Raw genomic sequence first — 17,514 nt, 5'->3', positions numbered from 1 at the left:
TGCATGGCCCTGCACCCTGCCACTGTGCAACTTGGTGTGCTACCACCCACCCACCCAACCTGTTAACCCAGCAGCCTTGCTGAAGTTGCAGGGCAATTAGAGGGTGGCCCTGCCCACAAAGAGTCCAGCAGAAGCCACTGTCTGATCTTAAAAGGCCTGCTGAGGCATATTGCCAGCCTCACCAGACTGAGGTAAACCACTGTTGACAGATTGAAAGAAAGGCAGCCCTGCCATTGCCCACCAACAGCAACTGGTGCTGTACTGCAAAGAAGAACCATGTACTGGAGGGGAGAGTTTTGAGCTTCTAGGCACCACAAGACACCTTCTTCATAAAGTCATTACTCTCTAGACCAGGAAGTATAGCAAATTCATCTAATACATAGGAAAAAGCTCAGAAACCCTGACAAAAACAAAGAGCCAGAGGAGTATGTTCCAAACAAAAGTACAGGATAGCACACTAGATAGGGCTAAATGAAATGGAAATCACCAATCTTCTTGATAGAGATTTCAAAGTGAAAGTCAAATATGCTTATTGATCTGTGGAAAAGTGTTGATGACATCAGGGATGACTTCAACAAAGACATACAAGAGCTGAAAAAGAGTCACTCAGAGCTGAAGAACACAGTAACTGGAATGAAATACACAGTGAGGGGAATGAATAATAGCTGCAAGTAGAGGAGACGATCAGTGAGATGGAAATTGGAGAACAGGAAGACAATGAAGCTGAGGAACGGAGAGAAAAAATAATCTCTGGGAATGAAAGAATTGGTAAAGAGAGTTGTATGACCAATCCAAATGATACAATATTTGCATAATAGAGCTACCATAAAGAGAAGAGAGAGACAAAAGGATAAAAATCTCTTTGAGGAAGTAATTGTTTGAAAACTTACCCAATCTGGGGAAGGAAATAGACACAGGTCATGGAAGCAAAGAGAGCTCCTAACAAAAGGAACCCCAGGAAGACAACACCAAGACATATAATAATTAAAATAACAAGGATTAATGATAAGGAGAGAGTACTGAAAGCATCCAGATAGAGGAAGAAAGATTACTTATAAGGGAAACCCCATCAGGCTATCAGCAGACTTCTTCACAGAAACTTTATAGGCCAGAAGGGAGTGGCATGAAATATTTAATGTACTGAAACAGAAGGAACTTCAACCAAGAATCCTCTACTCAATAAGTATGCCATTCAAATTTGAAGCAAAGATTAAACAGTTCCCTGATAAATGAAGGCACAAGGATTTTTTAACCACTAAACTAGCATTACAGGATATGTTAAAGGGAGTGCTGTTAGATGGAAATGTTCCTAAGGCAAAATAGTAACCCACAGTAAAGGCAGACCAATTATTTACCAAGCAAGTACAAAATTACAACAAAATGGTAAAACCAACTATACACAAAATCAGTCAAGGGCTACACAAAAAGTGCAGATTATGACATCTAATACATAAAGTGTGGAGGGGAGGGGAAGAAGAAAAAAGTACTTAACAGATTGTGTTTGAAATAGAGCAATCATCAACTTAATGTAGACTGTTACATAGTCAGGAGGCTATCTTGAACCACAACTAAAGTAACCACAAATCTAAAGCCTATAATAGATACACAAAAAATTACAGAAGTGATCCAATCACAATGCTAAGAAAACCTTCTAACAAGAGAAGAGTATAAGAGAGGAAGAAAGGAACAGAGAGGATGTACAAACACAACCAGAAAACAATAAAATGGCAATAAGTACATACGTATCAACCTTAAATGTAAATGGACTGAATGCACCAGTCAAAAGACAGAGTGGGAGAATGAATGAAGAAAGAAGACCCATCTATATGCTGCCCACAACCAGAAAACAATAAAATGGCAATAAGTACATACGTATCAACCTTAAATGTAAATGGACTGAATGCACCAGTCAAAAGACAGAGTGGGAGAATGAATGAAGAAAGAAGACCCATCTATATGCTGCCTACAGTAGACTCATTTCAGACCTAAAGACATACACAAGCTAGAAGTGAAGGGATGGAAAAAGATATTTCATGCAAATAATTGAAAAGAACAGGAGTAGCAGTACTTATATCAGACAAAATATATTTCAAAAAAAAAACCCAAGAGATAAAGACATTACCTAAAGATAAAGGGATCAGTCCAAGAGGATATAACTATTTTAAATATGTATGCACCCAACATAGGCACACCTAAATATGTAAAACAAATACTAACTGAATTAAAGGGGGAAACAGATTGCAACACATTCATTTTAGGAGACTTCATAACACAGCACTCACATCAATAGAAAACCAGACAGAAAATAAAGAAGGAAAGAGGCACTGAATAATACACTAGATCAGATGTACTTATAGAACCCATAGTCAGAGTTATTAAGAAGAATAGAGAGTGTACACAAACAAAATCACAAATGAAGCAGTAGTCACAAAGGATACCACAGAAATACAAAGAATTATTAGAGAATGCTATGAAAAATCATATGCCAATAAATTGGACAACCTGGAAGAAATGGACAATTTCCTAGAAAAATATAGCCTACCAAGACTGACTCAAGAAGAAACAGAAAATCTGAACAGACCAATTACCAGCAATGAAATTGAATTGGTAATCAAAAAACTCCCAGCAAACAGAAGTCTAGGACCAGATGGCTTCACAACTGAATTCTACCAAACATTTAAAGAGCTAATAGCCATACTTCTTAAAGTATTCCAAAGAGTAGAAGAGGAGGGAATACTTCCAAAATCATTCTATGAGGCCCTCATAACTAATAGCAAAACCAGGGAAAGACACTACAAAAAAAGACAGTTATAGACCAGTATCTGTGAACATAGATGGACAAATCCTCAATAAAATATTAGCAAACCAAATTCAAAAATATGTCAAAAGGATCTTCCATCATAACCAAGTTGGATTTATTCCAGGGATGCAAGGATGGTATAATATTTGTAAATCAATATCTTATACCACATTAACAAAAAGGATAAAAACCACAGGATCACATCAGTAGATGCTGAAAAAGCATTTAACAGCATTCGATATCCATTCATGATGAAAACTCGACAAAATGGCTATAGAGGGTAGGCAACAACATAATAAAGGTCATTTACAACAAACCCACCAATAACATCATACTGAATGGTGGAAAACTGAAAGCTTTTCCTCTAAGATCAGAAACAAGACAAGGATTTACACTCTCACCACTTTTATTCAACATAGTACTGGAGGGCCTAGCCATGGTAGTAAGACAACACAAAAAGATAAATGGCATCTGCATTGGTAAGGAAGAAGTTAAACTGTCACTATTTGGAGATGACATGATGATACATAGGAAACCCTAAGGACTCCACCAAAAAAAACATTAGAAAGAATAACTGGGTTCAGCAGAGTTACAGGATACAAAATTAATACACAGATCTCTTGCATTCCTATGTACCAACAATGAACTAGCTGAAAGAAAAATCAGGAAAACAATTCCATGTACAATTGCATCAGAAAGAATAAAATATGTAGTAATAAACCTAACCAGTGAGGTGAAAGACTCACACATTGAAGACTTTAAGGCATTCATGAGAGAAATTAAAGAAGACACAAAGAAATGGGAATCTATCCCATGCTCAGGGATAGGAAGAATTAGTATTGTTAAAATGGCCTTCCTGCCCAAAACAATTTTTAGATTCAATGCAATCCCTATCAAAATAGCAACAGCAGTTTTCAATGAATTAGAACAAATAGTTCTAAAATTCATATGGATCCACAAAAGACCCTGAATAGTTAAAGCAACACTGAGAAAGAACAAAGCTGAGGATATGCCCCCTGACTCCAAGCTATACTACAAAGCTACAGTAATCAAAATAGTATGGTACTGGCACAAGAACAGACCCATAGATTGATGGAACAGAATAGAGAACCCAGATATAAACCCACACATATATGGCCAATAAATAATTGATAAAGGAGCCCTGGATATACAATGGGGGAAACAAAGCCTCTTTAAGAAATGGTAGAGGGAAAACTGAACAGCTTCAAGCAAGAGAATGAAACTGGATTACTAACTCCATACACAAAAGCAAACTTGAAATGGATCAAAGACCTGATATGAAACATGGAACTGTAAAACTCTTTGAAGAAAACAAGCAAAAATCTCTTGAACACAAGAATGATCAAGTTTTTCCTGGACATGACTCCTTGGGCAAGAGAAACAAAATCAGAAGTGAACAAGTGGGGTTACATCAAACTAAATACCCTGTATAGTAAAGGACACCAACAGCAGAACAAAAAGGCAACCTACAGTTTGGGAGAACATATTTGTAAATGATTCATTTGATAAGATATTAACATCCAAAATATTTAAAGAACTTATATACCTCAAAACCTAAAACACAAATGACCCAGTTAAAAAATGAGTGAAGGATCTGAACAGACACTTCTCCAAAGGAGAAACAGGATGGCCGCAGACACATGAAAAGATGCTCCATGTTGCTAATCATCAGGGAGATGCAAATCAAAATCACAGTGAGATATCACCTCATCTCAGTTACAGTGGTGTTGGCTACTATTCAAAATACAAGACCTAACAAGTGTGGTGAGGATGTAGAGAAAAGGAAGCACTCCTACACTGTTGGTGGGAATGTCAATTGGTGCAGCCACTGTGGAAAGCAATATGGAGCTTCTTCAAAAAAACTGAAAACTATCATTTGACCCAGTAATTCCACTTCTAGGAACTTACCCAAAGAAAACAAATCCCTAATTTGAAAAGATGTATGCACTCCTATATTTATTGCTACATTGTTTACAGTAGTCAAGATAGAGGAGCAACCAGTGTGTCCATCAATAGATGAATGAATAAAGAAGAGGTGGTGCATACACACAATGGAAATATTGTTCAGCCATATAAATAGAGAAATCCTGCCATTTGCAACAACATGGATGGGTCTTAGTGAAATAAGCCAGGTGGAGAAAGACATATCATATGATTTTACTTATTTATGGAATATAAAAACAAAACAGTACAGAATGAATAAAATAGTAGTAGACCCAGACACTGAGAAGTGATTTGTGGTTACCATGTGGAAGGGCTTGGTATAGGTAGCTGGGAAGTGTAAGGGGGATAAAGGGGCAGAAATACTCTCGATCAAAATATAAGTTGGTCACAGGTACGATAGTACAGCATGGAGAATACAGCCAATGATTCTGTAACATTGTTGACTGATAGTAACTGTACTGGTGGGGTTGAGGATTTAGTAATATGATTAACTGTTAAACCACTGTGTTATATACTTGAAACCAATATAAGATTCTATATCAATGATACTTCAAAAAAAAAAAGGAAAGTAAAATAAACCATATTCACATATGGAAAGAAACCTATGAATGCCAGAACTATTCTGAAAGCTCCTTCATTATGGTTAAGCTCTAGGAGACAGTTGGTATGTTTCTGCTTAGTAAAAAGATACTCTGACTAAAAAGAGACTGTAACCGACCAGTGAAAGGCTAAATTAATATATTCAGAAGTGAAAGTGTCTCTGAAAATATGTCAGCCATTCATTCCATTAAATATTGATGTTGTTAATCATGCCTTTAAAATCAGTAAGTCATTTGCTCTGGGCTTAAAAAAATGGGTCTGAATAATATTGAATAAACAATTCTGATTCTGCTGTTTTGATACTACTAAAATACTTGTATTTTGTGAGTAAAATAGGCTTTATTTCATTGTTATTATTTAAAAAATTGCAACCTTATATATGGATCTGATGCTTTATTGAAAAACTTTGAACATTGCTAGCCTTGGAGAAAAATGGTTTAAGTTTGAGGATATTAAAAAATAAAGAAGAGAGATTGGATTTTACTATAGTTGTGAGCCAAAGCACTGAAAGGATTTGATGTCGTTAAACCTGGAAAAAAGTCTCTGTAAAAAAATGCTGGAAATAATACTAGAGTTATATGTTCCTGAGATTGCAGCCATGTATTTCTCCTTGTTCTGGGCTTTATATTCACTAGGTCTTACTAGTTCACTTCAAAGAAAAGCAGCTTATAAAAACAGGTAATTTATTGACTCCTGTTGCTAGTGAAGAGTGAATCATGAATTTAAGTCTGATTTCTCTCCCTCCAAATTGTGTTCTCTTTGTTCTGTGCTACACAGCCTGGAGGCTGCTTGGGTTGGTTCCACCACGTACTAGCTATGTGGCCTAGAACAAATGTCTTAAGTTCCCTTAGTGTTATGTGCCATAGTGTTTTTTATTTGTAAAATGGGAGTGATAATACCATTTACCTCATAGGGTTGCTGGGAATATAAACTGAATCAGTGTATATCAAGTCCTTAGAATAGTCACTGCTGCTCTATCCGTGTGAGCTTTCATTGTTGCTATCTCTTAAAGGGTGTGCTGAAATGGATGCTATTCAGACATGTACTCAAATAGAAAATTGCTCAGCTGTGCTCCTGTATGGTTTCTAACTGAGCTTTTCTGGGTCATTTTCTACTGCTAGGAAATTGGAGGCTTACTTCTAATGTACATTGATTTCAAAATTCATATCCTTCCGTGTTGCAGTTTTTCTGTCTTCCCTGATGGTATTCACTGTACTGCAGCAGAGCATTATGCTGTTTGATAGCATGAAACTATGTTATATATTATATTCCAGGTGAACACCAAGGTGTGCCTTTTATATAGAGTACGTGAGTTTAGGATAACAGTCACCTATTGCTCTTGCATAATGTGAACCTGTTTAAGGCATTTACTGTTTCTTTGCTTTTAAGGGAGCCCCTCCTTGAAACCCATCCTTTGATACTTAGGGTAGATGGAATAAGAGACCCCTTGAAGATATCCATGTCTTGATGTCTAGAACCTGTGAACCTGTTATGTCAGATGTCCACAGTTTTGTAAAGTGATATAAATTGAGTATCTTCAGATGTGGAGATTATTGTGGACTCTCCAGGTGGGCCAAGTGTAATCACAAGGGTCTATAAAAGAGAGATTCAGGAGGATCAGAGTTAGAGAAGGTTCTGTGAAGGTGAAGTAGAGGCCTGAGGGATGTGATTGTTGGCTTTGAAGATGGAAGGAGGCCTTTGAGGCAAAGGATGCAGGCAGTCCCTAGAAGGTGGAAAAGGCAAGGAAGTGGGTTCTACGTTAGAGCCTTGGGAAGGACCACAACCCTGCTGTTATATTTCAGATTACTGATTTCTGGAACTGTACAATAATAAATTTGTGTTGATTTAAGTCACTAATTTGTTACAGTAGCAATAGGAAACGAAATGTAACCACTGACCTTACTAGTTGGCCTGTCTTCACCTTGCACACAAAGGGTAGGGCTTGTCGTTTCCTCTTTTTTTTTTTTTTATTAATTCCTGAATAAGAAGATACTGTTCCTGTGACTTTGTGTTTGAGCTTCCATTTGGGAACAGCCTGAGCTCTGTCTTGTTGCTAAGTTTGGAATTCTTCCTGAGAATTTTCTTGAGTAGCTTTTTCCTATTGAGTGCATGGCTATTTACATTTTAAGAATATGTGCTTTCAACCGCATTAATTTATGTTTCGCCCTAACTATTGAAAGCTTAATCATGGCATTTTGAGTTCAACCCATATTCTGGCCACTCCTAAAATCTTCAAAGCTTTTAAAATGTTCTTTTGGGTGAAGAACTATTCTTTTCAGAGTTTCTACTGCTGCTGAGGAATTAGAAGAGACTCATCTCTTTCTCAACAACACAAGCCACTACAGTAGGATAGTGTAGAGAAAATGGAAGTTCCATGGCCAGGATTTTCACCTGCCCCTGTTCTGCTTGACCACTGCACATGTGCAGTGCCTGCAGGCACAGGCTTAAACACGTGTTGGCAATGGGCTATTACTGACTCTATAAAAAATATCTCCACTCAGTGTTCTGGGGCTGCGAGATGGTGGAGAGGCCTGGAGGCAAAGTCCAGCTTGCTGCATGCAAATTTGCCCTGAGGCAGATGGGATTCTAGTGCTTAGCCTGCCACCATGAGAATAAACTGGCTATAAGCCCTTTTATCCCAAGAATATTCTGTTGTCATTTTTTGGTCTTAACCAAATCCAGAGTGAACTTGGCCAGGGGTGAAACCTCAGATGAGATAGATAGCCACAGCCCAAACCATACTTTAGAAGTTCATCTCTAGCAACCCTCAATTAAAAAGATTTTTTATTCTTATATGCAGAAAAAGCTAGGGGCCTAAAAGTTTAAAAAAATGTAAAAATGAAAGATAGCTGACACTGGAAAAAGAACATGGTAACATTGAAAGTGTAGCTTCCTTAAGGTAGGCTCAAAACAGGTAGATTGTTCAGGAGAAGAACTGGGTAGGTGCAGGTGTAAGGGTTTTTTTTTTTTTTTACTTGATTGTTTAATAGTAATCTCTAGAAACAATTTGACACCAGAAAAACTAATTTCTTTGATCAACACTGCTAATATTCTTTCTTATGAATACCTACAGTTTCTTTGTGTTTTAAAATGTTAGTAGATTTTTGTTATTACCTCTCAGATTAGCACTTTCAAAGAAAAGTACAAAAATTCTTTGTTAAACATAATTAAAACATCTAAGAAATTAATGACAGTTTATCATTTGAAAATGTTTCATTTTCTTTAACCTTGTGTGGATAAAATTAATGTTTCTGTGGCCAGGATTCTTACCTGACCCTGGTTGGCTAGCTTACTACATACATGTGGTCAATGTGTCATTATTGACTTCATATAAAGAGCTCTGCCCAGTGCTCTGGGCCACATGGTGGCACAACTACAAGAGAACAGAGGCTGGAGTGGTGGCAGTGCTGAAGACAGAGGCCCAGAGGATGGCTGTGAGGGCAGAGAAGCCCAGAGGACAGCTGTGCAGGCAGAGAGGTCCAGAGACAGAGACTGGCTTGCTATATGCAGACTCCCTGTGAGTGGGCAAGATTCTATTGATTAACCTGCCATCGTGGAAATAAAGCTGGGTATAACCAACTTTCTACTGTCATTTCTTTGGTCACATTGAATCCATAGTGAACTTGCCTGGGGCTGAAACCTATTGGTAAGACACCTTGTTTTTGTTTTGAATTAGTAACTTTAGTACTGTAAAGCTTAGTGAAGGGTGGGTGCGTAATTTAAAAAGCTGTAGAGGCACAAAAGTTTGAAAAAGCTATTCTACATAACGCTAATACATTTTGAATATTGGGAACAAAACAGTCTGAAACTGGCTCTCCCACTGAGGAGTTGTGGACCTTGGTTTCTTAATCTTAGTACCTGTTTTCTACTCTCATAATGGGTATGGTAATAGAACCTTAAAGGGTTGCTTTGCAGTTTAAATGCTTTATTGTGTATGAAGCATTTTAGATAATATCTGGCACATACTAAGCACTTACATAAGTATTTGAAGTTATCATTATCACTGGGTGGTGGTTCTTTTCCTTTTAAGAATAGAAAGGAAATCATTTTCAGATAGACATATTAAAGGCTGACATATCATTATGTTCAATATTTACATATTTCCCATAAACATGTGATTTAAACAACAGCAGTTGTCTTTGGTTGTATTTTAATGTTTATACTACTTATCAATGAGACATTTAAACTAGAGACCTTCTATGGTAAATTAATTTGGTAGGTAGCTTGATTTTTCTTTTTTGGTTGTAGGTATAATCATTAAATAATGTGAATATTTTGGCAGCATATGTTGTAATAAAGTAATTAAATATATCTATACAAAATACAAAATGTGTTTTATGTTTTTAATCTTTGGGTAAAGTGCATCTGACAGAAATGTATCAGTTATTTTAGCATGTAAATACCTTTAATTAGGACCCATATGATCATATAAGAGGACTAAATACATTGTAGTCTGTTAACCTATTATAGTTCTTTTTCTTTTCCCTTTAGAATTTTCTCAGAAGTGGTTTACTTAGTTTATACTTTTAAAACATGTAAATTTTTTTTAAAAACTTTCCTTTGGAAATACCTACCTGTATTGATATCACTAATAGATCTGTCTTGTGTTGCTTTACAAACCAAGTTGACTTTACAAATCAACTGCTTCCCTCCTCAGAAATTTTTAATCTAAGAAATACTTAGAAGAGATGAAAATCTAACATCTGTATTCAATGGAGTTCATTATCTACTTCTTCTAGTTAAATAAATTATTAAAGTTAGTTGCTGTGGCACTTTGTCTACCCACTGATACATAACACAAAATGAGGCCTTAGGAAACACTAGTAACCTTCAAGGAACGTATCTGACTGATTTCTAGAGTAACCGTTACTTCATTGCTTAAATAACATTTTCAGAGACTTTAAAGAAGATAATTAAAGGAATCTTTAGGGTAGTAAATAGATTAAAGAGTCTACTCCAATCACATAACTGTTAAAGGCTATGCTTTTTTAATATGCATTATAACCTGGGAGGAAAGGCAAATACAAAGGTAGAATTGAGGGACTACAACTCTTTTGATTAATATTCGTCCACCAAATATGTATTGGAACTTTCAGGAGCTTCAGGCACACTGTCACCCTTGCTGGCTACTCAGCTCTGAGGCACCCTCCACTGTGATACGCAGCCTGCTGCACCTTCCTCCTGGCCTGTGGGCACTGGCTTGCAAACTGGCAGTCCCTGCCCTGGTGTCAGGCCAGCCAGAGGGAGGCCCTGCCTACAGCACAAAGCAGAGGCTTACACCTGTGTGCTTGGCCCACTTGTTCTGACAGTAGAGACAGGCAGTGCAGCCGGGAAGCAGAAAACAGCTTTCCTCCCCCCAGGCACCAGTGCCACTCCCCTGTGACCTCCAATATCACTCCAGGAGCTGAGCAGCTCCAGAGAGCAGACCTTCTGGGCACAAGAGAGCGCCACATACAAATATGAAACGTCAAAGGTACTGGATTCAAACAAAAATCTCACTAACACCAGAAAAAGGGCCAAATGAAACTGAACTCACCAATCTTCCTGAAAGAGGTTCAAAATAAAAATCATAAACATGTTCACGGAGGTACAGAGAAATATTCAAGAACCAAGGGATGAATTTAGGATGGAGATTAAATCATTAAGAAAGTACATATCTGAAATGAAACACAATGGAGGGATTTAAGAGCAGGTTAGATGTAGAAGAAGAGAAAATAAATAGAATAGAAATTAGAGAAGAGAAATAGAAAGAAGCTGAGGCACAGAGAGAAAAAAAGAGATCTCTAAGAATGAGGGAATATTGAGAGAACTATGTGACAAATCCAAATGGAACAATATTTGCATTATTGGGGTACCAGAAGAAGAACATAGAGAAAAAGGGACAGAAAGTGTCTGAGGAGGTAATTGCTGAAAACTTTCCTAATCTGGGGAAGGAGATAGTCTCTTAGGCCATGGAGGTGCCCAGGTCTCCCAACACAAGGGACCCAGGGAAGACAACACGAAGACATATGATTAAAATGGCAAAGATCACAGATAAGGAGAGACTTTTAAAAGTAGCCAGAGAGAGAAATAAGATCACATACAAAGGAAAACCCATCAGGCTATCATCAGACTTCTCAGCAGAAACCTTAATGGCCAGAAGGGAGTGGCATGATATATTTAAAGCAATGTAGCAGAAGGGCCTCTAACCAAGAATATCCGGCAAGATTGTCATTTAAATTTGAAGGAGGGATTAAGCAATTTCCAGATAAGCAAAAGCTAAGAGAATTTACCCACCACAAACCATCTATACAGTGTATTTTGGAGGAACTGCTATAGATGGAAGTGTTCCTAAGGTTAAATAGCTGTCACCAGGGGAAATAAAACCACAGTAAAGGAAGTTGAACAATTAATTACTAATCAGATGCAAAATCAAATCAACTACCCCCATAGTCAATCAAGAGGTAGAAAAAGAGAGCAGAATATGATACCTAATTTGTAAAGAATGGAGGAGGAAGAAAACAGGGGAAAAAAAAGAACTTTTAGGTTGTATTTGTGATAGCATACTAAGTGAGTTAAATTAGACTGTTAGATAGTAAGGGAATTACCCTTGAGCCTTTGGTAACCACAAATCTAAAGCCTACAATAGTAATAAGTACATAACCTGTTGATAATCACCCTAAATGTAAATGGTCTGAATGCACCAATCAGAAGACAAAGAGTTCCTGAATGGATAAAACAACAAGACCCATCTATATGCTGCCTACAAGATAGTTACTTCAAACCAAAGACATACACAGACTGAAAGTGAAGGGATGGAAAAAGATATTTCATGCAACTAATAGGGAGAAAAGAGCAGGAGTTGCAGTACTTGTATCAGGAATAAACCTACCCAAGAAGGTGAAAGACCTATACCATGAAAACTTCAAGACACTCATGAGAGAAATTAAAGAAGACACCAATAAATAGAAATATATCTCGTGCTCATGGAGAGGAAGAATTAATATTGTCAAAATGGCCATCCTGCCTAAAGCAGTCTACAGATTCAATGCAATCCCTATGAAAATACCAACAGCATTCTTCAACGAACTAGAGGAAATAGTTCTAAAATTCATATGGAACCACAAAAGACCCCGAATAGCCAAAGCAATCCTTTGAAGGAAGAATAAAGCTGGGGGGATTATACTCCCCAACTTCAAGCTCTACTACAAAGCCACAGTAATCAAGACAATTTGGTACTGGCACAAGAAGAGACCCATAGACCAATGGACCAGACTAGAGAGCTCAGATATAAACCTAAGTATATATGGTCAATTAAAATATGGTAAAGGAGCCATGGATATACAATGGGGAAATGACAGCTTCTTTCACAACTGGTGTTGGCAAAACTGGACAGCAACATGCAAGAGAATGAAACTGGATTATTGCCTAATCCCATACACAAAAGTAAACTCAAAATGTATCAAGGACCTCAATATAAGTCTTGAAACCATAAAATTATTAGAAAAAAACATAGGCAAAAATCTCTTGAATATAAACTTGAGCGACTTTTTCCTGAGCATCTCCTTGGGCAAGGGAAACAAAAGCAAAAATGAAGAAATGGGACTACATCATGCTAAAAAGCTTCTGTATAGCAAAGGACACCATCAATAGAGCAAAAACCATCCTACAGTATAGGAGAATGTATTTGTAAATGACATATCTGACAAGGGGTTAACATCCAAAATGCATAAAGAACTCACATGCCTCAACATCCAAAAAGCAAATAATCCTATTAAAAAATGGGCAGAAGACATAAACAGACACTTCTCCAAAGAAGAAATTCAGATGGCCAACAGGTACGTGAATAGATGCTCCACATCACTAATTATCAGAGAAATGCAAATTAAAACCGCAATGAGATAACACGTCACACCATTTAAGATGACCAACCTAGAAAAGACTAGGAACAACAAATGCTGGCAAGGATGCAGAGAAAGGGGAACTCTCCTTCACTGCTGGTGGGAATGTAAATTAGTTCAACCATTGTGGAAAGCAGTATGGAGGTTCCTCAAAAATCTAACAATACAAATACCATTTGACCCAGGAATTCCACTCTTAGGAATTTACCCCAAGAATGCAGGATCCCAGTTTCAAAAAGACATATGCACCCCTATATTTATCACAACTATAGCCAAGAAATAGAAGCAATGTAAGTGTCCATCAGTAGATGAATGGATAAAAAAGATATGTTCATATACACAATGGAATATTTAGCTGTAAGAAGAAAGCAAATCCTACCATTTGCAACAACATGGATGGACCTAGAGGCTATTATGCTCCGTGAAATAAGCCAGGCAGTAAAACACAAGTACCAAATGATTTCACTCATCTCCGGAGCATATGAACAAAGTAAAAACTGAAGGAACCAAACAGCAGCAGACTCACAGAACCCAAGAATGGACTAACAGTTGCCAAAGGGAAAGGGACTGGGGAGGGTGGGTGGGAAGGGAGGGGTAAGGGGAATAAGGGCATTACGATCAGCTCACATAATGTAGGGGCTTATGGGGAAGGCAGTATAGCACAGAGAAGAAAAGTGGTGAGTCAATAGCATCTTACTATGCTAATGGATAGTGATTGTAATGGGGTATGTGGTGGGGAATTGAGAATGGGGTGAATCTAGTAATCACAGTTGCTCTTGTGATTGTATATTAATGATTCCAAAAAAAACCTCATATAAAGTGAAAAAAAAAATGTATTGGGCAGATGTTATATGTAGTATTGTTAGGCGCTGCAAAACTTCAAAGATTATTCAGATATGCATTATTCAAGAGCTTACTTGAAATAGTAAATAAACAGTATATATATATATATAAAAGTTATAAGGTAGAAAGAATATGAGAATTGCAAAGAAATTCTTATAATGAAGAATATCAAAGCTATAGAGGAAAATATTTCAGACAAGTGAATGGACAAAAGCTCTAAATCAAAGAATATAGCATATCCAAAAGCCGTGATTAGTTTATGTGAAGAGTTAGAAGAGTTTGTCAGAAGTAAATTGGAAGGGTAGATTAAGACCAGATGATGGAGCAAGAACAAGGATTATATCTTAATCATTATTTATAGTTCCTACCCATAAAATCATAGTACCTGGTACATAATATGTATGTGACACAGTAGATGATAAATATTTGAGGAATGAATATGCATTCAAAAATAAGTTGGATTGCTTTGTAAATAAAGGTGAATGATTTTAGGTTTCTAAACAGAAAAGCATATGTCAGGGAGATTTACCCAACAGTTGTGTGCAGAAGGACATGAAAGGGGAAGAAAGTGGATGGAGGGAGATAAGTTGGCAGGCTAACATGGTAGTCAGAGTAATAAGTAATTAGGGCCTGAACTGAAGAGGCTCTGTAGGCATAAATGGGGATTGATATCAACATTATTACAGAGGTAGGATAGCTAAATTTGATTATTGAAGTGTTTTGATCCAAGTAATACAAAGAGGGAGTAGAGTTAAATGTCTAGCTATGTTTCAAGCCATGGTGGCTAGAAGACTGTGGTGTCAAGAACCATAGCTGGGATTAGGGAGGACGGTCAGGTGTGGAGAAGAAAGTGGTGAGATCATTTTATTTCCTTTGCTTTGCTTTTTCCTTCCCTTTCTCCTTATTTTTTTTCTTGCTTATATTGGATTTTAAATACTAGTAAGGTTTCTCAATAGTGTAACAAGTAGTTGAAAATGCAGATGCACTTGGTAGAAAGATTGGGGATAACACAGTGAATCATCTGTGCAGAGGTGTTACTACTCAAGCCACCTAAATAAGTGAGACCTTAGGAAACATTTTCAGATTTATTTATATATATATACACTATAACCTGGCTATATACTTAAACATATGCAGAGAAGTATATATGTGTGTGTGTGTGTGTGTGTGTATATATATATATATATATATATATATAATATATCCTGTTATCTTTGTCTATATATTTTTCCATTAGGCAAGACAGCTGTGTTCATATACTTACATTTACTCTTGTTATAAATCTTAGTACTTAAACTACAATATAATGGAAATTCAAAATTAAAGCTCTATTTAATTTATAGTACTTTAAAGCTCTATTTAACTTATAGTACTTCTCAGTAGTTGAACTGCATACTTCTAGAAAAGAGTAAAAATAAGGACATTTTAATAAGAAAATTTATGTTGGGTGATATATGCTGTTTTGGGTTTATTATGGAGTGGCTCTGTGTATCCTGTATTTTCTTAGGGACATGCAACATGGAAAGACTGGCTTTGGGGATATTCTTGTATTAAACTGTGTATTGAATGCCTGCTGTGCATCAGATACTATCTCAGTATTGGGGATACTGTAGTGAAAACAATGAAATTCTAAGTGACAGGAGGGAGACCATGCAAAGTTCTGGAGGAAGAGCATTGTCAAGTGGAAGGAATGGCAGTGGCAGATATTCTTAGGCTAGACTGAGCATGGAATCTTCTAAGGATGGAGAAAAGGACAGGTGACTGAAGCTTGGATGGCAGAGAGAAGAATGGTATGAGAAAGGGTTAGATAAGTAGGGGCTAGACCATGTAAGGAAACCTTTTGTATTCAGAGTAAAGAAGTATTTTGTGGGGCTGAAGTAAGGGAGATGAGGGGATTTGATTTATAATTTTGAGACCCCCCCCCACATGACTTTTGCTAGAGAATGGACGGTGGGTTGAAATGGGGTAGAAGAATAAGGGTAGGTGGAATAAGAGTAGAAGAAGAGAGACCAGTTAGAATGGACTGAAGTAGTTTAGAGTTGGTGATGTTTTTGACCTAGCATTTTAGCAAGGAAGTGGTAATGGGTAGTTAAGCTACAAGAAATTGGGGTTGTCCTTCAGGAGTTAATGATGTTGTTCCTAAGAGAACATGAGAAAATGAGAGAAAGTGAAGAATCAAGATTGACTCCTATATTTGACCTAAGTCAAAATTTAGGCCAGTAGTGTCATTTACCAAAATAGAGATGTTTGAGGGAGGAGCATGTTTGGAATAAAACCAAGAATTCTATTTTGGACATGTTAAGTTTGAGGTGACTATTAGACATCCAAGTGGAAATGTTGAGAGGATAATTATATATGTAACTTTGGAAATGAAGGGCCTGCTGTAAATCTTGAGTTATTGTGATATGCTTAAAGAACTAGAAGAGAGCACCACAGGAGAGAGAGTATAGATAGTAAAAATGTGGATAAGAATCCAGTTCTGATAGCTGGGTGAGTTGGAGAAGTTAATTAATTTCTTTGTTTTTATTTTCCTCATATTTCACAGAATCATTGTGAATTGAGATAGGGCTTGTTACATAATATATAATAAATGGCAGCTACTGCAATTTTATTTTTAGATAAATATTTTAGATATTACTCTTATTTGAGCTTACTTTGGCAAGAAGTTTCTGGTTTGCTGTTAACTTTTTAGATGAAATTTTTTACTTCAGGAATTTTTCACCAAAGAGGAGGCATGGAGAAAGGGTACCAAAAGTACAGGAAAGAGAAAGAACAAGAAAGTTCTAGCTGCATCATAGCTTTTCCTAGGGTACTATTTATTAATGCCTCCTTTTTTATGTTGTTGTATGTTTGTTTCATTCATCTCACATTTTTGAGTATAAAACATTTTGGCTCTATGTCTTTTCAGTCTTATAATCTTGTATACATTACAATTGCTCAACAAATAATAATTTTCATATACATGAAGGTACTCTGTTGTGCTGGGACATTCAGTTCCCATTTAAATGCCTTGGGAAACAAAAATTCAAAGTTTGCTGCCAAATTGAAATAGATCATTCCCTTCTGTTCAGAATGTATTTTGTGCTAGGAATTATATTAAAAGAATCATTTATAGCAGTACTTCTGAAGTTTACTAAAAAGTTGTTCTATCAATTGTGTTGCAGAGTTACAAACTTTGTCAAGGAAAATTACAATTGATTTTAGACCACTTGGATCCTGGGCAACCTAAAGAGGTAAGTTTAAAGGAGAGTTTAAGATCAGGTTCGCTTAGGGGCATGTGTGTGTGTGTTTATTTATAATAGATCATAATCAGGCGTAGCTAGACTGCTTCTTTGGAAGATAGGCTTTTATTATTATGGCAGTCTTAGACTGATACCCCTGCTAGACTTCTCAGCCTTGAAATGAAAGGTCACAGAGAAGGAAGCC

At 36.8% G+C, this 17,514-nt stretch overlaps 1 protein-coding gene across 7 annotated transcripts in view; it reads left to right on the top strand.

Annotated features, from left to right (window-relative positions):
* TBC1D32 (TBC1 domain family member 32) overlaps nt 1–17,514 on the top strand; it is a 207,353-nt gene that overhangs the window by 20,836 nt on the left and 169,003 nt on the right. For all 7 annotated transcript variants that reach the window (XR_005054532.2, XM_036993532.2, XM_036993536.2 and 4 more), the window contains one exon: nt 17,253–17,321. Coding sequence is in view for 5 of the 7 variants with exons in the window: in XM_036993532.2 (XP_036849427.2) it covers nt 17,253–17,321 (69 nt within the window). In the remaining 2 variants the exon portion in view is untranslated. The remainder of the gene's footprint in view (nt 1–17,252; nt 17,322–17,514) is intronic.

Source organism: Manis javanica, chromosome 13 (assembly GCF_040802235.1).
Source record: "Manis javanica isolate MJ-LG chromosome 13, MJ_LKY, whole genome shotgun sequence".
In the NCBI taxonomy this organism is placed as follows: domain Eukaryota; kingdom Metazoa; phylum Chordata; class Mammalia; order Pholidota; family Manidae; genus Manis; species Manis javanica.
This window is presented reverse-complemented; position numbering and strand designations above follow the sequence as displayed.